A 22,436-nucleotide genomic window follows, 5' to 3' on the forward strand; every position below is an offset into this window, starting at 1 on the left:
TATGAACTAACCAGTACCCCCAGAGCTTGTGTCTTTAGCTGCATATATAGCAGAAGATGGCCTAGTTGGCCATCACTGGGAAGAGAGGCCCCTTGGTATTGCAAACTTTATATCCCCCAGTACAGGGGACCGCCAGGGCCAAGAAGTGGGAGTGGGTGGGTAGGGGAGCAGGGCGGGGGGGAGTATAGGGAACTTTCGGGATAGCATTTGAAATTTGAAATGTATATAAAGAAAATGTCTAATTAAAAAATACACAGACTGAAAAATGTAACATGAAATATTAGACCATATGCTAGCACACAGAAAAAAACATTTTCAGTATGTAAGTTTTGAGAAATAAGTTGAAAGCCTCCATAAATACCCAATCTTCATAATGCTTTTAAAATGCAACAGCATGTCTTGGCTACAAATTCTAGCTCATGGACTAGGTTCTTGTAAATTCATTAACTAGTTAATTAATTTATGTATGTGGGTATTTTTGTTTCTATATATGTCTGTATATACCTGACCTGAAGAAGGTGTCAGATCCTCTGTAACTGGAGTTACAGATGGTTGTGAACCTCCATACAGGTGCTAGGAATTGAACCTGTGTCCTTTGGAAGAACAGCCAGTGCTCTTAACTGCTGAGCCATCTCTCCAGCCCCACTCATGGGCTCTTGTATCTTGTATACTAAACATCTGGATTTTATTCTCATTCTCCCCACCCCCTTTCCATCAGTGAGCCTCTTCTGTATAAAGTTCCCTTTCCTATTTTCAGATCCTTAGGATAGGCTACCACAAGTGGAGTTACTGGGTTAGAGAGTATGGACTTTTGTGTGTTTTTACCTACAATATTTAGATTTGTTGTTAATTGATTTATATTCATTGTAGAAGATAAAAATTACAGCGATTGTGCTTCTTATCTGAAGGTAAGGTTTTATGGTTCAGGAAGCTTGGGAAATTGCCAGGATAATAAAGCTCCTTGAAGGGGACTTATGCCAACATCCCTGAACCTTGCTGGTCACTTTATAGGTGGCTTTGTTGTTGTTGTTTGTATATGTTTAATAGTTAGTGAATGATTTATATAGGAATTATTTTATTGGCTAAGTTATATCTTATTGATCCAAGCAACTAAACCACCAAGCTTTTAGAGATTTATGAGAAAAGGTAGTTAAAAGTCTTTAGTATGATTTTTTTTGAAAAAAATTATAACTTACTTAATTTAAAACTTATTTATTACTAACGAGCGCGTGAATCTTTAATTATATACTTAGACTATAGGCAAATGACACGAAAATAGACAGTAACAAAGATTGTACAAATCTTGTTTATCCCCCTTTTCCTCCTACAGAATGTGAAAACCTTTGCATCTTCTGATAGTCTAGCCAAGGTCCAAGAAGTAGCAAGCTGGCTTTTGGAAATGAATCAGGAACTGCTCTCTGTGGGCAGCAAAAGACGACGAACTGGAGGCTCTCTGAGAGGGAATGCTTCCTCAAGCCAGGTTGATGAGGGACAGATGAATCGCGTGGTTGAGGAGGATCCACAGCAGCAAGCGAGACATCAAGAGGAGGAGCACACTGCGCGGAATGGTGAACTTGTGGGTGCAAACCCTAGGCCTGGAGACCAGAACGATACCCAGCAAGGACAAGTGGAGGAAAATAATAACCGCTTTATTTCAGTAGATGAGGACTCTTCGGGAAATCAGGAAGAGCAAGAGGAAGATGAAGAGCATGCTGGGGAACAGGAGGAGGAAGAGGAGGAAGAGGAAGAGGAGGAGGAGATGGACCAGGAGAGTGATGATTTTGATCCGTCTGATGACAGTAGCAGAGAAGATGAACATACGCACAATAGCAATGTCACAAACTGCAGTAGTGTCTCGGACCTGCCCGCTCACCAGCTCTCCTCTCCATTCTATACAAAGACAACAAAAGTGAGTACCTTTAGTCCCCTTCCAGCTGGTATGCTACCTCGCTAGTTCAGTTATAGTGAAGTCATCCTTGCAATCTTCACATGCAGAACAACTTTAGTAAGTCAGTTTTAGTTTGTTAAAGGCTTTAGTGTTAGAAATACAGATACTAATAAGAAGTCAACTTAATTGCAAAACTAGGGGGTGCGGATTGATGTTGTTTACCACCAAAAAAAAAAAAATCACCAGCTTCACCTTTGCTGCCAGAGTGGTTTGGGTGAGTGTGCAGGGTTGGTGTGAAATATGATGTGTGTAAATTAAGTAATGAAGAATCTTATTTGCAGAGTAGCTAATGTAGTCACTGTCTGTCGTTTCACCAGCGTTAACTCTAATGGGTAAGTTAGTGGAAGTCACAGCAAATAGTTCTGCGTTGTTGTTCAGAAGTTAACCGTGGCTCATGGATGTCTAAGTAGACTAGCTTTCAGTTAACCTGTTCTAGGGATTGCATGGAGTGACAGGTCACTTGTTCTACACACATAAAAACAAACAGTCCACATCAGACATCCCTTTACTCATTTGCTGATTTTTAAATTTAACAATGAATCATTGGATTTAGTCTGTAAATACCTGTAAATTTAACAGTATCTCTTTCAATATGGTTTGACTTTAACTATAGTATCTAATACAGTTGGCTTAAAATTCAATTTGCTGAATCAGTTTTGTTTTTAGGTTGTAAAACAAACTGTCTCAGAGAACGTTTGTACCTCTAATCTCCAGAGCCTGGTCACGTTGTTTTATTTACTTGCTGGCATGGCTTAGGAAGGAAGTGGCATCAGGTCATGGCTCTCTCCCATTTAACTTTCTCAAAATGGAGGGTTTTGGTCTGGGCTGATTCTTAGTGTTTTGCCGTTCTTTTTATTTCCGTCATAGCAGTTTAGAAAATCCTCTAGCACTCTGGAGGGCAGGGCAGGAAGATTATGAATTCAAGGCAAGACATTCTCTCAATTGCTTAAAAGACGTTTTAAAAGTTACCTGTAGCTGTATTAAGACTTCACATATCGAAATCTATTAATAAGAAGAAATTTATACTAATTCAGTATTTTATTTTGGAGGCCTTTACATCTTTGATCATTATAAAACAACAGAATTGTACAGTATCCTAGGCTGCAGTTTCATTTCAGTCCGCAACGTGGGGCCTTAGAGAAGAGTAGGGCTGAGATGGGAATCCTACTGGAGAGGCAGGTGTGGCAGCCTCATCACTTAAGGCAGGAAGATTGTTGTAGATTTCAGGCTGGCCTGGGCTGTATAGTGGGTGTGAGTCTGGGATGGACTGTTCAGAAGACTTTTATCTTTGAAAGGAAGAAAACGTCTTCCACGTTCTCAGTTTGCTTTAAAAATGTCCCTGTAGAAGTCTCCAGCAATCCTGACCGCAGCTCCACTTAGTGTGTCATTCTGCAGCATTTCTGCATTAATGAGAAAAGGCGTGTGTTCTCTGTTGCATTGGTTTACTCTACAGAGCACAATGGAGACTGTCCAGACTAAGGGCAGTTTCCTGCCCTTGGTCATTGAGCTTTCCTTTTTTGTGAGTGTAGAGAAGACGGACAGCAGTTTTGACCTAACTGTGAAGTGGGCACCCTTAAGTGCTGAGTATAACAGTGGCCAGTGGTTCAAGGCAGACTTGTACTAGTTCTTAAAATTTCTGAACTCTTGACAGGTTTTTTGAGGTGCTTTCTGTCCAGGTGACTGACAGACCCATTTGGACTAACTCTTAGTTATAGGGAACAGTCTCTGCTCTTTATAAGAAAGCCATGTTTCCTCTTGGGGCCATTAAGTTTTGTTCTTAAGGGAATATGCCATAAGCAGTATAGAGTATATTAGATACTAGATAAACAGATCGGGAATTCTAATATTAAGTGTCAAGGCTAATTGTAGTCAATAATTGCTGCTTATTAAATACAAACTGTTTACACGTTCCTGAATAGATAAGTAAACAGGTTATAGGGAGCCCAATGGTTCACTCCACACCACACTTTCTTTCTCATGTTTAGATTTTTTTCTATTTTTCTTTTCTTGAGAATAGTTTTTTTTTAAATACAATATATTCTGATTATGCTTCCCCCCCCAACTTCTCCAAGATCCTTCTCACCTCCTTCCTGTCTGTACACCCCACCCTTTCTGTCATGTAAAGAAAAATAATAGACCATGATAAAACAAATCCAAATGAATAAGAATAGACATAACTGGCAAACAAACAGAAGCAAAAGAGCCAAAGCATGAGTAACACATACAGATGTAGAGACATAAACGCTTATACACATAGGAGTCCATAAAAACAAAGACCTGGAAGCCATAGTATATATGCATAGGGTCTGTAGGGTTAAAAAGATGAAGCTTTGACAAAACATTGTGAGACAGAGAACCTCCATGGATGCCATGTAGTTTGTTTGTGTTGATCATCTACTGCTGGGCACTGGACCAACCCTTAAGAGTGGTTTGTTTCCTCAGTGAGACTCTGTTGGAACAAAGTAATTATCAATTGCAAATAGCTTCTAGGTTTGCAATGGGGCTCTGTCTACTTTTCCTCTCAGTGCTGGGACCCCATCTGGCACAGACCTGTGCATGTTCTGAGTAACAAGACTTTCTAAGAACCCTTTCTCTTTCCGTGTGCTATGCTGCCCCCTATGGTAGGATGTAACACACAGTACAGCAGAGTTTCCAAGTTTGATAATGAACCCCCTGAGAACTCAGCTAGCTGCTTTTCTTGTGGTGTTAACCTGACTTTATTGAAGATATGAGGCCACAAGACCTAAGTTGTAAGAGGAAGGAAGGATCAGGAAAAAAGGAATTGGAGGCTCTGGAGTCTATTCTATGCTAGCTGTTTTTCTCTGTGTGACAAGTCTTCACCAAGTTCTAGAGTCAGTTTGCTTTGCCAGTTATGAGTGTTTGTCTTTGCAGGTTTAACTGTGCCAGCTTACTATATCTTTTTTTTTCCCTAAATTATTCTCTCAAGAGATTCTCAGATCATATTGAATCTTTGGCATGTGATAATTTAAAATACAGATTATTAACGTTTGCTTCTGCTTTATCTTTATCAGCTCACTTTCAGCTAACAGGAAAAGCAAATGGAGCTACAGAGGTCAGGTCTTTATCCTCTTGATTTTTTTCGTGAAAACAAGCATGTTTGAGAAGTCATTTCTGTAGTAACTCCATTCTTTATCTCTAATTATTAGATTCTTCCTAGTGATGGTTTTTATCCATTTGCTTCTAGGAAGAACTCCATATACACAGGCATACACATGAATACATATGCAAAGTAGATAGAGAATACATTGTGTCTTTGAGCTCTAAACAGTAGAGGATGAGCAGGGTCTAGTTGCAAGTGCCTATAGTCATGGCGACCAGAGAGAAGGGCTTTAGACCATAAACTTAAAGTAAACAGGTTTGTGGGGGCTCTACTGGAGCTGGAACTACCAGAAAACTCTATATAATAATGTGACCAACAGCTGAAACTTAAAGGGAAGCTAGGTTATACTCTAGAGAATGATGTTCTCCTCAGAAAGTCCATGGCTTAGTTCTGTCCATAACTCTAAACTCCCAAGTTGTATTAGGTCTAGGTATGTCCAGAGAGCAGTTGTCTTATATAACATTTGCTATTATGCACAGCCCTGTGAGTGGCTGTGTCCTTTCCTTGTAAATGAGAAGAAATGGAAACATGGTGAGGTCTGCTTAATTTGATTCAGAATCTGGGGGAGATGATGGCAGGGAAAAGGCAGGCTGTGAAGGATGAGGTAGGTTCCCTAAACACGGGGAACTGTAGCTTGTGGTGCCTGAACGTGGACTCTTGACTCTTTCACTGACTATACGACCATGTGTGATAGATAGCCTTATTGAACTTTTCTTTATCTGTACAATGATTACCTTTTTTTAGAAGTTTTTCAAGGATTAAGTAAAATCAAATATATGAAGTAGGTAGCATGATGCCTGAGAAACGAGGCTAGTGTGTTCCCATAGGCCGGTGACCTGGCTTTGTATCTCTCCCTTAAAATACAATTCATTCTCTATAACACGTATATCTTTTTGTGATTTTCAGTGTTCAGTCATTATGTCACTGCTAACATACAAAAGATATGGAGAAATAAGCAGAAAATAGGTTAATACTTTAACAAAATGCATGCAAGTAGTTGAACTTAATAAACTGGGCTTCAGTAAAAAGAATATAAGCTCTAATCAAAGTGTTGCCAGATCTTGTCAGTCATCAGGCTATAAGCTATTACTTGGAGTAGAATTTGTCAGTGCATCTGTACTTTTTCCAAACTTTAACTGTAAAGTTTCTGCTTACATGCTCTGTAATCCTTGCATTTGATTGATAAAGTCAATGTCAAATTGTGGTAAATTTCTAATTAATTTCTCTTAATACAGTTTTTAAAATATTTAACATTGTTTGAAACTATATTTGCTCAATATATATATGTGAATCAGATTATTTTTAATCTATATTCCATTCACTGAAAGTAGTGAAAAGAATATCTTAATTAAGAGCTTTCTCTGTAAACTAAAGATATTTTCCCTATAGAACATGTTACCTTAGCACTTGAGAAGCAGAGGCAGGCATTTCTCTAGGCCAGCCATAGCTACTTGATGAGACCGTGTCTCAAAAACAAAAACAGAATGGGGAATTTTAAAACTTGAGTACAAATGATATCATTGAGTACAAATGATAAACTTCTAAAATATGTATTAGTACCAAGCAGAGTTATTCCAAGATGTTTTTGAGGCAGATCGCTTTATATGTATAATTACAAGGGCAGTCTTTTTAATGTTATTTTGTTGGTGGTAAGGAAGATGGTATGTAGAATAAGCATGCAGTCTTCAGGATGAATTTCATTTTAGTTTTGATATATAACTTCAGTATTCTTAAGTATCATAGCAGGCATTTGTTAGTATCAGAAAATATAGATGTAACTGCTAGGAACCACTTATTTTACCTAGGCTTTTGTGTAACTTTTCTAATGCATAATAGAGGGTTAGAGAAAAAGGTTTTCTTCCCAAGAACTGGCACATGCCCTTAAAGGAGGGAGAGAAGTGAGACTAGAAAGTGTCACTCACTTGTGTAGTGGGAAGGGTGGGTGCTTTGCTGTCTGGCCTTGATCAGATTCCACATCTCAGACACACTTGGAGCTCTGGCAAATTCTAGCTAGGTCAGCTGACTCCATTGCTTTCTGAGTTTGGCTAGCATGGGGCTCTATTTCATTTATGTTTGTGCGTACTTCATGCATGTGGGTACTTTAGAACTTAGAACAGGTACTAGATCCTCTGAAGCTGGAGTTAAGACAGCCCTTGGTGCCTGGTGGGGATTCTGGGAATAGTACTCAGGATCTTTGGCAGACCAGAAGGTGCTTTAACTCCTGAGCCATTTCTTAAGCTGAAAAGTTTTTTAGTATGTAGTTTCCTGAACAAATTCTTTAGTGTGGCCCTGAAAGCTTCTGGCTCTCCATGTGTCTGTCACATTTCTATTGTTGTAAAGAGATGCCATAACCAAGGCAACTTATGAATGAAAGCATTCAGTTGGGGACTTGCTTACATCATGGTAGAGAGTGTGGTGGCAGGCAGACAGACAGGCATAGCACTGAGCAAGTAGCTGAGAGCTCACATCTGACCCTCAAGCACAAAAGACTAGGTCTGGTGGTGTGTGCATTGAACCCTCACCCCACCCCCACATCCCACGATTAATTTCTCTAACAAGGGCACACCTCCTAATCTTTCTCAAACAGTTTTATAAAACAGGACCAAACATACAAATATATGAACTAGTGGGGCTCATTCTCGTTCCAAGTATTATACCATGAAACATAAATAACTTTCATTGAGGGAGGGTGGAGGGGACACAGTTTGAGAATCCTGTTTTTAAAATAATTTTGAGGTGCCCAATGCTTTAGCAGGAAGGCAATAGTACTCTCCTTTTCCTTCCCTGCTCCCGACTCTCCATTTATATAGACCTGTTACTATAAGTTATTCTGTAATGGAAACTGACAAGGAGACTGGGCTCATCAGCTCCAAATGTAAGGTCATCACTCAGCTTTATGTTTAACAGTTCTTTATGTTAACCTCTGTAGTGAGAATTTTGGTTTATTAAAAAAAAATTCAATTTTGTTGTGTGACTATGTTTTTTGTTTTAATCCCAGGTGTGGGATCAGAGGCTGCTTCACAGCAGGTGATTATGATTTGCCTTGTGCACTACCAGGGGCGTGTTTTTTTTTTTTTTTTTTTTACCAGCTACAGATAGTTTAATTCTGGGGACTCTAGAGAAGGTATAAATGCCAGATCCCCAAGAAGGCTGCTGCTCCTTCTCCTGCTCCTGGTTGATATTGTTGTAGTTTGAAGAGAAGAAGTTGGAGAAATCTTGCTGATGAAAATTGGACTTGCCCCCCAAATCCAGCATCCCTAGTCACCAGGAAGTAGTCTATTTTGTTGGCTGAAAGAGGTCTTCACCCCTCTCCCCTCTAACCTTTTCTCCTATATAGTGTTCAGGGTTGGAAGGGGTTAGGGTGGAATAAGGGTTGGAAGAGAGGTAGAGATAAAAGAACCCAATAAAATAGTAAAAAACAAAATAGCACCAACTGACCTCTTTCTGGTCATTGTGTTTCCATGTAGAGTACTGACATCTCTGTAGTCTTCAGTAGAAGACTGCTGTTATAAGGAATGTATTTGGTGTATTCTCTGAATCAACGTCCTGTTTTTGGTTTGTTTGTTTTCGTTGTTGTTTTCCTTGTTTTTTTTTTTTTTTTTCTTCTGGATAAGTTGCTCTTGAAATGGCATGCCCTTTTTTCAGCATGCTAATGCTGAGGGGCAGTTGACCACACCATCTTTTGTCCTTATTCTGGTCCTCAGCAGTGCAGTGGAAGATGGACTACGTAATGGTGATAGCCATAGTAATGATTGATATGTAGCCATGTGTGTGGCACGTTGCTTTTGTCCCAGCTACTTTGTATTTTCTTCCCAAGGATCATCTGAGCTCCTAAGTTCAATACCAGGCTGGGGAACATAGGAAAAACCCTGTCTCAGTTAAACAAGCAAATAAGGATAAGTCATTTATTGAACACATTTCTGGGGTACCAATAGATTCCTTATGTGGATGTCCTTGCTGAGTCTCGTCGTTGCCAGCCTCGTGTCTGAGATGACTTATGAGCAGGAATTCAGTTGTCCTCAGGTTGGTAGCAGAGATGGTATTGAGCTGAGATTTCACTTCAGCCCAGGTTGTTCTCCCTGAAATACCCAGTGAAGCAGTATTTCCAACTTTGGGATCTGCAGACTATGGAATGACCATAAACCTAACATCTGCTTTCAGGTCCTCAGTGTCACCCCACTGTGGCAAGTTTAAATACACAGTTTCATAGCGCAAGCCTGAGGATCCCCTGGGTCCCTGAATTACTGTGTTGGTGACATAGTTAATTTGATAGCCTGTCTAAACAATTGATTATTTAAACAATTGGCCTCTTCCTTACCCAACTGAAATTATGCTCATTAGCATAAATTCTTCCTACTTACTTTAATCTCATGTTTCATCGGTGCGCTCACCCTGGCCCTTCAGTCCTCTAACCGTAGAGGAAGAAATGGCGTACACTCAAAAGGAAGTCTGTCCTTGAGTTAACAACTGATTCTCCAGACTTGTGAAATGGCTTTTTTGGGACAGTGGATGGGGTGGGGCTTTCCTACATTAGCCATTCTTTGTAACTTTTAAAAATTAACAACCTTTTTATTTTCAAGGTAATAGCAAAATTGAGTGGTAACACAGAGGCTCCTGTATGCTTCCTGTCTCCATCCACACATATCATACCCCACAATAAGCCCCTCACCAGAATGGTAGATGCTTTACAAATGATAAGGCAGAGGCCACACTTGCATCGGGTTTCACTCCTGGTGTTATGTATTCTGTGGGTTTGAACAAATGTGTAATGATGTATTTACCAGTGTGGTATTATATAAAATAGTTTCCATTGTCCATTGTCCTAGAAATCCTCAAGATCAGCCTATTCAGTCTCCATCCACCCAACCCCAGGCTCACCAGTCTCTTCACTATTTCCACAACATTCCTATTTCTCAAGTGCCATATAATTGGAATCATATAGTTTGTAGTCCTCTTAGCTTGCCTTTTTAGTACCATTAAGTTTCTTTAGTGTATTTTCATGGCCTGAAAGTTCACTTTTTACTGTTGAATAATATTTTGTTGTCTGTTTATCTATCCATCCACCTAATGGGGAATATTTTGGTTTCCTAGACTTCGGCAACCGTGAGCTGCAGACAAGGAGTAGTGTAGTTGTATATTTCCTTTCGAAAAGGAAACCTATTTGCCAGGGTGTCTTCTCTTGCCTGTGCTGTTTTTGCGTTCTTCTCACTGTCAGCGACTGCTCTGTTCTTCCTGGGGCTTGGCATCCTCAGGGCTATTGGCTTGGGCTGCTTGGGCTGTGTTGCTGTCCACTGTGGGCATGTGCACGTCTCCAGTCGGGTACATGCATATGTGCATCTTCAGACTGTTCTCTTTTCTTTTCTTTTCTTTTCTTTTTCCTTTTCCTTTTCCTTTTCCTTTTCTTTTTCCTTTTCCTTTTCCTTTTCCCTTTCCTTTTCCTTTTCCTTTTTCCTTTTTCCTTTCCTTTTTTCTTTCCTTTTTCCTTTCCTTTTTCCTTTCCTTTTTCCTTTCCCTTTTCCTTTCCCTTTTCCTTTCCCTTTTCCTTTTCCTTTCCCTTTTCCTTTTCCTTTTCCTTTCCTTTTTCCTTTCCTTTTTCCTTTCCTTTTTCCTTTCCTTTTTCCTTTCCTTTTTCCTTTCCTTTTTCCTTTCCTTTTTTCTGGCTCTTTTCAGTTTATTGCATGAAGGAGTTACACTAGTCCAAGTTAAAAGCAGACCCCAAATGATTACATTATACAAGCTGTGAGGTTTTTAAACTTGTGACAAGGGACAGAAGGGAAATTCTACTCATTGCAAGGAAATCCTCGCTTAAGCTTCAGAGAGCCACAAGCACTTAAAACCCATGAGCCTTCAGCTGATCGTCCTTAGCCAGCCCAGTCTCTATCAGGACCTGGCACATGTTCTTGCGCTGGTCACCCTGTAGCTGAATTACTTCTCCATATTCTGGATGCTCAATTACAGTACCATTGCAGGCAAATTTCTTCTTAAACACCTTCACTAGTTTCTTTTTATCGTAATCATCAGCGATCCCTTGGACAGTGGTAAGGGTCTTCCTGCCCTTTCTCTGTTGAGTTCTTATATGGATATAATCCTCAGAGCCAGCAGGATGCAGGTCATCACCCTTACTTACTTGCATCAGCAAAGGGGTCGAAAGAGTGGAGGTTCTGGATAGCAGACATACAGTACGATTCCTTTTCCTCAGTGGAAATGGCCTGCGGGAGAAGGCGGGTGGCGGGGCGGGGGGGGGGGGGGGGGCGGAGCGTCGGGAAGCGAGGGGGCTCGAGGGGGAGGCAGCTGAGTCCTTGGCGGCGGCTCAGTGACTGGGGCTAGACTGTTTTCTTAGCAATGTTGTTTTTCAAGAGTTTTATGGATTTTTTAAAAATAAAAGTTATTTGTTAATATTTTACAAGTATTTTTGGCTTGTTTGTGGTGTGTCTTCTTATTCTAGTCATAGTGTATTTCAGAGAACCTGCTTAATTTTAATGATGTGCATCTTCTCTATTACTTCATTCATAGACAATGCCTTTCATGTTGTAACTACAGTCAAGGTTATCTGCTTAGGTTTTTTTCTTGCGTGTTTGCAGTCTGCTTTAAGATAATTTTTGAAAAGAGTGTAAGGTCTCTGAGTGATGATGTTGATGCTGATGTAGAGGTTCAGGTGCCGTGGTACCATCTACAGGAGACTAACTTTTCTCTATTATATTTTCTTTGTATCTCTGTCAAAGATCTGTTGACTGCATTTATGTTGGTCCATTTCTGGGTCCTCAGTCCTGTTGCGCTATCTGTTCCCCAATTGCTCTCTTGATGGCTGTAACTTTGTGAAAAGACTTCAGGATAGGTTAGTGTCAATCTTTCCAGGTTGTTCAGTATTATATGGGCCCTTTGAAGTCTCTACCGTAACATTTAAATGTTGGAGCATTTGTTAGTGTCTGCAGAGTAACTGCTGGGATTTTGTTTGGAACAGTGTTGAGCATTTTTGCTTCTGCTCTGCCTTCCCGTGTTTAGAACTTTAGAATTCCTTTATCTGCCTTCCCGTGTTTAGAACTTTAGAATTCCTTTATTATATTTTCAGCATATGGATAGTAACTCAAAAGACAGTGCAATAATGAAAACCTACAAAAGAGATAAGAATGTTCAGTTTTAAAGACGTCTACAATTAATAGATTTAGCAGTGTCCTTAGTAAGTTGGAGAAAGTGATTTTTGCAGTGAAACATGTAATCATTAAAGTTTCTTCATTGAACACTAGAGGGCCATATAGTACCTTGTTAATGGTGCTGTTTTCATGTATTTAAATATCTTAGTGTCTGCCTATTATTTCTTGCTCCAATTTGGAATAAGTATTAAGGGAAGTTGTTTATATTGACATATAATATTTTTGTATTTTTTAAGTCAAGAAACTAGCATATTTCTTATTTTGACACATAGTAACAAAAATATTCAGTGCATCTTGTACATGTGTATAAACTCACTCTCTCCTCAAGGATGAGTACATTTTGAAAAGTCCTTAAGAATTAGCATATAATCTTCAGTCAGCAGACCTCCCATGACCAGTGATTGCCCTGGGCTTCCTCAGCATATGTGCAAAAAGAGCAGGTCCCTGGCGTTAGCACTACAGTAGGCTGAGGACGCCTCGTCATCTTGAAGTAAAGAATGCTTGACCAGTTAATTTTCTTGACTTTTCTTAGTTTGGTAGTGGGGTTGAACCATAATGTTTAGGCCCTAACAAAGTAGAGTGACTGTGTGAAGAGGAACAGGAACAGTTTGTTTAGACTTTTGGAATATGGATGACTACTTGTGAAAGTTCAGAGTCTGATCAGAATCGTGCTGAAATTGTCAACTTCTTGCCTCTGTTTATTTGATAGAATGCTTCTCATTCTTAATTTTTGTATTCTGGGGGACGTAGGACATTCTCACTAGTCAGTGTTCATGCTGTTTTTAAGAACTGGTCAAGGATGGTGAACACAGTGGGCGTGCCTTAGCTACACTGTGAACGTGGGGAAGGGATGGGTTGGACTCTGAGACTGCCAAGGGTAAACCACCACATCCCTGAGCCTCTGCACCTGAGCTGTCATTATTAAGCCACTTTTAGGTTGACAATTTAAATTTTCTGGGCAGGTTAGTCCCTGACCATACATGGTTGTTAGAGTCGATATGGATAAACAGTGGTGTCTCGTGGTGTGGTTACGGCTGGTGTGCTCTCACCACACACTCACTGCTCTGTACCGCTGCTGTTCTTCTGCAGAATACACACATGCTTAGTTCTGGCAGAGTCATGTGAGCAGAGCTTAAGTGACTAAACACCTTTTGCTCCAGGAATGAAATTAGTTACCTCATCTATTATGTTGGTGAAAGTTAAATTCTTAAATGGCTAATAACGCAATCCAAACGAGAAGAGGGATCGGTATCCCGTAAAGCCTTTCTATGGCTCTGTTTTCCAGAGCGCCACCTTCATTTACATCATACACAGAGAAAAGTAGCTGTTCTCACTCATTGCAAAATCAAAGCAGTTTTCATCCAACAAATAGGATTAATAGCAGTTGGATAGAAACATAGCATTGAGTGCCACAACTGTATTATATGGTCTGTTTTCATTTTCAATTAGATTATTTTCAGATGTTAAACTGCCAGGTGATCTAATTTCTTTATCGACATGATTATCCTTGTTTTTATTCTTTTGTGTGTGAGTGTTTTGCCTATGGACCACATGTGTGCCTAGTGCCTGAAGAGGCCAGAAGTCAGTGTCATATTTCCTGAAACTGGAATTGTTGCTTATCATGAGGCATCATGTGTGTGTTGGGAATTGAGCCCAGGTCCTCTAGAAGGACAATCAGTGCTCTTAACCACTAAGCCATCTCTCCAGCCCGCATGGGATCCCATTTAAAGGATGTATCCCAGCTTGCACAAGGAATCTGAGGTGGTCTGTATTTCGGAGTAGCATGGTAAAATGGAGTATATGTGAGAACCAGCGCAATGGGAATAATGCAGTAGAAGTGAGGCTGAGGCCAGAGAGGACGAAAGGAACGATCTACAGTGAGTTGGGGCAAGCTGGTAATAGCACGTAGGCCGGGCATTTCTGTCTTAGGGTTTTTTACTGCTGTGACCAGACACCATGACCAAGGCAATTCTTTTATTATTATTATTATTATTATTATTATTATTATTATTATTATTATTTTAAAGATTTATTTATTATTATATGTAAGTACACCGTAGCTTACTTCAGACATACCAGAAGAGGGCATCAGACCTCATTACTGGTGGTTGTGATTCACCATGTGGTTGCTGGGATTTGAACTCAGGACCTCTGGAAGAACAGTCAGTGAGTGCTCTTACCCACTGAGCCATCTCACCATCCCCAGGCTGGGCATTCCTGAAGTTGAATCCCAGTATTCTTCAGAGTGTGACCCTACACCACCTCAAACATCTGGAGTGCTAATTAGGAATGTAGGTCGGCCAAGTCTACCTCAGAACTACTTAGCCAAACTCTAGAGCTGGAGTATGCATTTAAGGGAGCTGTCCTAACATTCGTAGCACACTGGTTGTCCATAGAGTGGTGCCATAAAACTGAGGACAGTGTACACAGCCCTCTCAATGAAGACCAAATATTCTGTGTCTGTTCTCTCTGCATGTCTTTCTCTCTTACTGGGTTTCATGAGTACCTTAGCAGATTGTACCCTTGGATGTATAATAAGTGCATTAAGGAAACACTGAACTTTACAGTTAGATAGCTAGTCAAGACCAAACTGTTAACTCTTTGATGATATTAAGGATGCTGGTAGTACCTGTCACATAGTATCACTGAGAGTGTTTATTGAAGCCTGAAAGGTAGCCAGGACGAGTCCTGAGAGTCTTCAGCAGCTATTAGCTGATTGTATTTCATAATGTCAATTATTTCAAAGTTACAAGTTTGTGCTAAAGCTAGCTTGCTGGGATGTCATGCAAAGCATTGTTGGTTTCTAAGAGGTCATCTGGTGCATTGAAACTGTTCTGACTTCTACCTAAATGATTATGGCATTTAACTTGGAGTTGAACTGTAGGTTATTTAAGTTTAGTTAGTACTAACCATGAAGTACTCATTTTGTAATTAACTGCTTAATGCTGAAACTAGAAAGAGTTGGAACTTAAAATATTAATAAACTGGGGGCCACTTGGGAATGCTGAGAAGAGATGAAAACCTCGGTTGTCTTCTTGCTATGCTATGGTGCTGTGGACTCAGTGACTGCAGTAACTGGAAGGAGGATCCATTCGATACTCCTGCAGGTTCTGTCCCTGCTGCGTGCGTGCTGCGTGCGTGCTGCGTGCGTGCTGGAGAGAATGCCCACATGTTCACACTCACTTTCTTTCTTTTTACCTGTCTACTACTGTGTGGTCAGTGGAGTATTCACGAAGCAAAGTTGAAAGTATGATGACAGAAAATTTAAAAGTGAGCTAATTTTTTAAATCTTACATTAAAGTAACTCAGGTGAAATCCAAGCCATACATTTTCTATAGTTTTATATTTTATTTTGAAAATAGCCAAAGTCTTGCTAAATTGGTTCATTTTTAGTAGTTATCAAAGTGGGAAAGTGTTACCAAATAATCTCCACCCTCAGAATAGCAACTAATCTTTCCATCTTGGATCACCTTTTGCCCTTTTCACCGTGGTTAAAAATTGAAATTAACACTCTTTGGAAAGACTACATAGATGCCATATGGTAGTGAGGACTGTGTAGGTGCCATTTCACAGTGAAGGCTTTGTAGGCACTGTATCACAGGGAAGCTGTATACTCGGAGCCCTTTATTTGTATGTATACTTTGTCATCCCCCGGCACATTGAACACTCAGCCTGTACAAGTCAGAGTGCAGCCTGAGGTGAAGCCGTGGGTCTGAGTCAGCGGAGGCTGGTTAGTCGCCTTCCCATCATGCAGTCTTAGGCTTTACCCAGATTGCTCTTCTACCTGAGCTGCCCTGAGCTTTATTCTATGACTGCAGATCACTTGGAAACAGCACAGCAGTGTGAAAAGCAAGCTCCACTTTTTTTTTTTTTTTTTTAATGACAGCCTAAATGGATGTTCCTTTAAACAGAAATGTCTGCCCATTTTTTTTAAGTGAAGAGAATGTAGCGTACACCCTTCAGAGTAAGCAATATTAGCGTCCTACTGCAAAAAGGAATCTTTTCTTAAAGACAGGGATACTATAGTGATCATCTTTGAAAATGTATATGCTGTAGGATGTTGTAATATCTATGGTCTCCTTCCTGCTTCCTTTTTCTTACGTAGAGGCTAGAGATAAATAGCTGGTGTCTTAATTACTCTCCATCTCAGGCCTCTCACTGTACCCGAGGCTTGCTAGTCTGGCTAGCCAGCAAGCTTTGGGGACCCTTTCTTCTCCATTTGGGCACTAGCATTGTAGATGCTTGAGCCCACTGAGCATGCAAGTGTAAGCATGGGAGTTGGGTGTTGAACTCAAGGTCCCCATGTTTACATAGCAAGCATTTACCCTTATGTCTCTATCTCCACAGCCTCTCACTCACTTCCTCTTAACTCTCAAGATCTTCCTACACAAGCACATTTGGGATTAAAGAAGTTGAGTTAATTTATCTTTTTTGATAGCTAATTAGTGTTTTATTTATTGAAGAAATGAAAACTCAGACATCTGCTATAAAATTAATGTTGAAATTTATGAGACTGTCAGTTTATCTAGGAATGAAAGTCTAAATTATTTTCTATAGTTTGATTGTATGTTTAAAGTATTTTATTTAGAGTAAATATTTTTTGTACTTAATTTTTTTTTATTTTTATTTTAAAGGTGTGTACGCACATATCCTTCCCTGCAGGGTCCCCAGAAGCACAGAGTAGTGTGATTTCCTGGCCTGCAAACGATTTGTAAGACTTTTGCAGGAGAAATAGCTGAAAGGTTGATGAGTGAGTTGTGCTAAAACTTGCTTATAAAAGTAAAGGGCAGACTTTAATTGTTTATTTTGAATACTGTGGAAGATGAAGTTGTTGGAGGCTCTTTGTCGTCACATGGGGATGGAATTCTTGCATGATTGAAATACCTGTAATTACAATGACATTTTTGCCATAGTTGACTTAAAGGTATAGCTATATTAATCACCAGCTGAATTCTTGGTGAGCAGCTGTGTAAGGCCAGTTTAACAGCTGGGGTATCCCGGCATAAGCATGAGAGTTAAACTTAGTCACGAAGTAAAATTTGTTACAGACACAGAGGACTCTATCCTGGGCACTGCTGAGACACTTAGAAAACGTAATCTGAAAGTTGGACTTTAGTTTATAATCGCAAATCTTTCTTTAAATGTCTGATAAAAGAATGAGAAGTTTGTTTTGAAGTAAATAGTTCATAGACACAAATATTGGATTAAAATTCAAAGCTTACATTAGAAAAATTAAATCTATCATCTATCCACTTTGTATGTTATTGCCTAGGTCATTATGGTGGATAGGAAAAGAAAATAAAAATATATGATTTTTTGTAGTGTTAATTTTTTGAATTTCATCTTTTGGTCAATTTTTAAAACTTTTCATTACATCTATACCTTCTTTCCAGTTAAAATATTTTCATTGTATACAACTCAACTACACTACCTAACACATTGCCACGATTGCCTGTTTTGAAAGAGTATCCATGCTGGGCAGTGGTGGCGCACCCCTTTAATCCCAGCACTTGGGAGGCAGAGGCAGGCAGATTTCTGAGTTGGAGCCCAGCCTGGTCTACAAAGTGAGTTCCAGGACAGCCAGGGCTACACAGAGAAACCCTGTCTCGAAACAAAAAAGAAAAAAAAATGAAAACCAAACAAAAAGAAACGTGTAGAATATACACTACTGGATTGAAACAGTGAGTTTTGTTTAGATGTATTCTATTTTAAAGTTTCTATAAATCACATTTATTTACTTATTTATCTATTTATTTATGAGGGGGAGGGACATATACATGAAGGTCATAGGACAACCTTTAAGAGTTGGTTCTTTGCTACCATCTGAGTCTTAGGGATCAAACCCAGGTCGTCAGGCTTGGCAACAAGCACCTTTTTTTTTTTTTTTTTTTCATTAAACCATGTTGCTGGCCCTTGGATATGTTTTGTAAAGCTAACTTTACTAACTCGTGATAAAGAAGGCTCACAAATCGATAGTCCAGACACGCACATGAGACTAAGAAAGCTACAGTATACACTCCAGACTGTAAAGTTTTCACCGTCAGTCTTCTGTCCCATCCTTCTCTTTAGGGAATCTGAAGTGTGGGATAAGCAGCCAGCCTAAAGTTCCTTGTTTCATGGTGGCACTGACCCTAGAATTTAAAATTCACCTGATAATCTATGTGCTGTGCAGTTGCCTGTCAGCTTTGGATAATTTAGCCTAGAGCGGTGGTTCCCAACTTTACTAATGCTGGGACCCTTTAAAATAGTTCCTTTAACTATAGTTTAATATAGTTGTACTGTGGTAATCATAAAATTATTCCTGTTGCTACTTCACAACTATCATTTTACTACTGTTACAGAACATAATGTAAATTTATAATGGTCTTAGGCAACCCCTGTGGGTTTGTGAATTTGTAGCTGCTAGGTCTATTTGTAGAATGCCCGTATACATTCGGTACTGTTTCAGAATCCAAGCTACTGTCTGCTTATGTGCTTAGTGCTTTTGGGTTGTTCTTTGTGCTTAGATATCGAAACTTAACCTAGGAAGTTCAAGAATACATTGTAGTATTGCTAGTACACTAGTAATGGTGGGATGCCCTAGAAACTGTAACTTGAAATTGTAAACTTCCTGACAAGTACTCTGAGCATTTAAATGTGTCGAACTTCTCTGGAAATCATTTTGGACTGGACCTTAGCTCACCCTCCCTCATTTTTAAGACAGGGTCTCACTGTGTAGTTCTGGCTATCCTGGAATACAGTGTGTAGACCAGACTGGCCTCCAACTCAAACAGTCCCTCCTGCTTCTGTCTTCTATGTGCCACCACTGCTTAGCCTGGACTTTAAAGTTTATAAACACAGTTCTTCCATTTGATTTCGTTTTATGAATACTAAAGGTATAGGGGCCACACTGTATAGTTAAAATTTAATTTTATGCTGAATTGTTTTTTCTATAGTTGAGGTATTATTAATACAAGAAGACAGTTTATTGGTTTGTGACTGTTCCCTGTTTGTTTCAGTTTCTCCATTTTTATGCATAAATTTCTTAACGGGCAATAGTGTAAGAGTCCTTTCTCTTTGGCACTAGGCTATGAAAGACCGAAAATTGATTTAGCACAGGTTGACAATATTCTATATATAATGTTCTATATTAAAAGAATAGTTATTCTGACTTATTTAACTTTCAGTAGTGCTATTAAAAGTATCTAGAATTTTCTGTTTCACCAAGAACACAGTGGTGTTAACAAAAGTGGCTTTAAGTTCACAGAAGCACTGAATAATACTGAGATCCAATATTTTTCCCATTGGAAAAAATGTGAAAACTTATACAAAATCAGTTTCTTAAGGCTGGTGCAGTGTCACTTTGCATGTAGAAGCTGAGGCAAGAGGATTCTTGGAGGGAAGACTGCTTGAGGCCTCGAATTTGAGGCTAGTCTGGACACTGTAAGGAAACTAGCTTACTGTGCTAATAGTTGAGGAGCCATGCATACTGTACACAATGCCCTTCATGGAGTGTGGTTTTCTTGAGTAGCTAATCACGTGAACCAGGCTCTTGCTTAATGTCCGTGGTTGTGAGGCTCTACACCCACTGTCCAGCTCGTGCTTCGTTCATCAGGGCTTTCTTGGATATTTGAAGGGTTTGAAATTTTTCACATTTCCATTCTAGATTGACAACATGGCTTTAGAATAAGAGTTCCACAAAGTACAGACACTTGGAAGTTAGTAGCTTGCACTGATCATCACTGAAGAGCTACTTTATATCTTTATCCTTATAAAGGCTTGGCTGGACACTTCATTTAGTGTTAGGTTTGCTGGAGTTGCAGTGCTCATATTATCCAGTTGAGGGCAGCTACTTACCAATTTAAAAGAGTTTAGAATGCTACCACTTGGTGCTTCTGAAAATGCAGTTTCTGATATACAACAGTGCTCACTTTCTCTCCTGTGTTTTTTATTGTCACAAATAATCATGGGAACATGGAAAGCTCCTTTTTCCTTCGTAATAATTGTTTAGCTCTTTAAGAACTGAAGGAGAAAGCCTTATGTTCACTTAAAGTTCTTCCTGTCCCAGCTCCTTTAGATCCCGTCTTTCTTCCCCGCTTACATCAGACTTCAAAAGTCGCATAGATTGGCTTATCTGGGAACCTGGATCTTAACAGAACATACACATAAACAAGGCGGCTTTACAGGTCTCTGAGACTTTTATGTGTAAATGTGAGAACAGACAGTGTTTATTGTGCTGTTTAATTAATCAGTGGGCTGAGTAAAAATTAAATTGCAACTGGCCTGTTTGGTATGTTTTTTATGCAAAATAAATTATATTCTCACAGAATATACGGCTGTCTTTCATTTTTGTTTTTGTTTAAGCACAGAGATATCATTTAGTTTAAATGATATCTTCCCTATAGTTCTGAAAGGAATTAGAAGTGCTAATTGTTTTCAGAGATTATCACTGAAATAAATTATTTTAAGAATAAAGATCTCGTTCTGTATAAAATTATATTATAATATTATTAGCAAAATAGATAGTATTTATATCTGGGGATAGATATATTAGCAAAAAGGTTATTCTAAGAAGACGGGCAGAATATGAGTGAGGGTTATAATTATGTGAACAAAATATCAGTCTTCCTCTAGAGAGTAAAGTGAGTGTCAAAGGACACACACAGACTGGGAGGTGGTGACATTTCTTCTGGAGAGGCTGGTGGGACCATAGACATGTTTCTCTTAACTATCAGTTATTACCTTCCCCCACCCCCCCGCCCCTGGCCCTGGCCATAATAATTTATAGATTTCCAGTGTCCTTATGCTGTCTTTTCTCTGGCCTACCCCTGGGTCTTTGTTGGGAATGATGTTGTGCATGCACTGCCATGCATCTCTTAGAGCATGTCCTTGTTTAGAAGTGACATGTGACTGTGATCATGGTCCTTCATAAATTATTTTATAAGAAAATAAGTGTATGTGTGTATCTGAATGTGAATGTATGTGGATGTCTGTCTGCATACTCCCATGCAGAGACAGGAAGACACTGATGACTTGTGCAATCACCCCTTGCCTTATTTCCTTGAGATACAAGACAGTCTCTTGGAGCTAAGTAGAGGCTACCAATCCCCAGGGATTCTCCTGTCTCAGTTCCCTGTACAACAGTTACTGACTCACGGGACCACACCCAGCTTTTTTTGTGGGTGTGTGCAAAGCTTCATACTCAGGTCCTCAGGTTTGAACAGCAAGAGCCCTGAAGTCCACTGAGCCAAGTCTCCAGTCCCAGTGTTAAGGACTGTTGTTATATTCTACTATCATTTACTTTTTAAACTTGTTACTGTGGTTGAGCAGGTATAACATAAAAAGTAATGTTTTTCCTTGTTCACGTATGTTCAGTGGCATTAAGTACACTCAGAATATTGCATAACAATTACCACCTTCCCTCTCCAGAACTCTCCCATTTTTTTCCCCTGAAACTCTGTAGCAGTTAAACATACTTATCTCCACACCCTTGTGCTTTCTGTCTCTGAACTGAACTGTCCCCACACACTGCTTAAGTGTTTGATTATAAGTGGAGTCATGCCACACCTGTCTCTTTGTAATGCACTTGTTTTACTTAGTATGATAGCCTCAACTGTCAATGATGTGTCAAGGCTGGAATTTTCTTCTTGAAGGCAAAACAGTATTCAACTCTGTGTGTGTAGCACTTAGCTTACTTAGATTATTTCCATGTTGTGATTGTTGTGAATAATGTTGCTACACTCATGGTACTTCTAGTCAAGTTCCTGCTTTTAAATCGTGTGTATGTCCATGTCCATGTCCAGAAGTGGAAATTTGGAGTGACCCCTTGACTGTGGGCAGTGTTTGGGGAGCTGCCATACCACTTCCCATCGCAGTTACAGTGTTTTCCATCATATTCCAGTTCCCCTACATACTGCCAGCAAGTTTGCACTTTAAGCTACATTTCAAATTTGATATTAGAGAGAAAGACCTGGTTTAAGAACATAACATCCGGATCGGGCTAGGAATAATTCTTGTGTACAAACTGTCTTTTCTGCTCATTAGTCTACTTACGATAGAGTAACATTGAGCTTTCCAAAGTGGGAGGGGCTGGGGGAAGAAGCCAGACAAGGTGGCTCACCCTGTAATTCTAGCACTTGGGAGTTAGAGGCAGGAGAATCACCAGTTCCAGGTCATTTCTGGCTGCAGGATCGAGGTCGACCTGAGTGGTTCGTTTAAGGAAATATTTAAGATTACA

The 22,436-nt window shown here is 39.6% G+C and overlaps 1 protein-coding gene and 1 pseudogene across 5 annotated transcripts in view; one reads left to right on the forward strand and one right to left on the reverse strand.

Annotated features, from left to right (window-relative positions):
- Fbxw7 (F-box and WD-40 domain protein 7) overlaps positions 1–22,436 on the forward strand; it is a 164,209-nt gene that overhangs the window by 87,181 nt on the left and 54,592 nt on the right. For all 5 annotated transcript variants that reach the window (XM_006501656.4, XM_030252669.1, XM_006501657.4 and 2 more), the window contains one exon: positions 1,331–1,909. In XM_006501656.4, the coding sequence (XP_006501719.1) occupies positions 1,400–1,909 (510 nt within the window). In that variant the 5' untranslated portion in view covers positions 1,331–1,399. The remainder of the gene's footprint in view (positions 1–1,330; positions 1,910–22,436) is intronic.
- Positions 10,727–11,245, reverse strand: Gm46808 (annotated as a pseudogene).

The sequence above is a fragment of the Mus musculus genome, chromosome 3 (assembly GCF_000001635.26).
Source record: "Mus musculus strain C57BL/6J chromosome 3, GRCm38.p6 C57BL/6J".
Classification (NCBI taxonomy): Eukaryota; Metazoa; Chordata; class Mammalia; order Rodentia; family Muridae; genus Mus; species Mus musculus.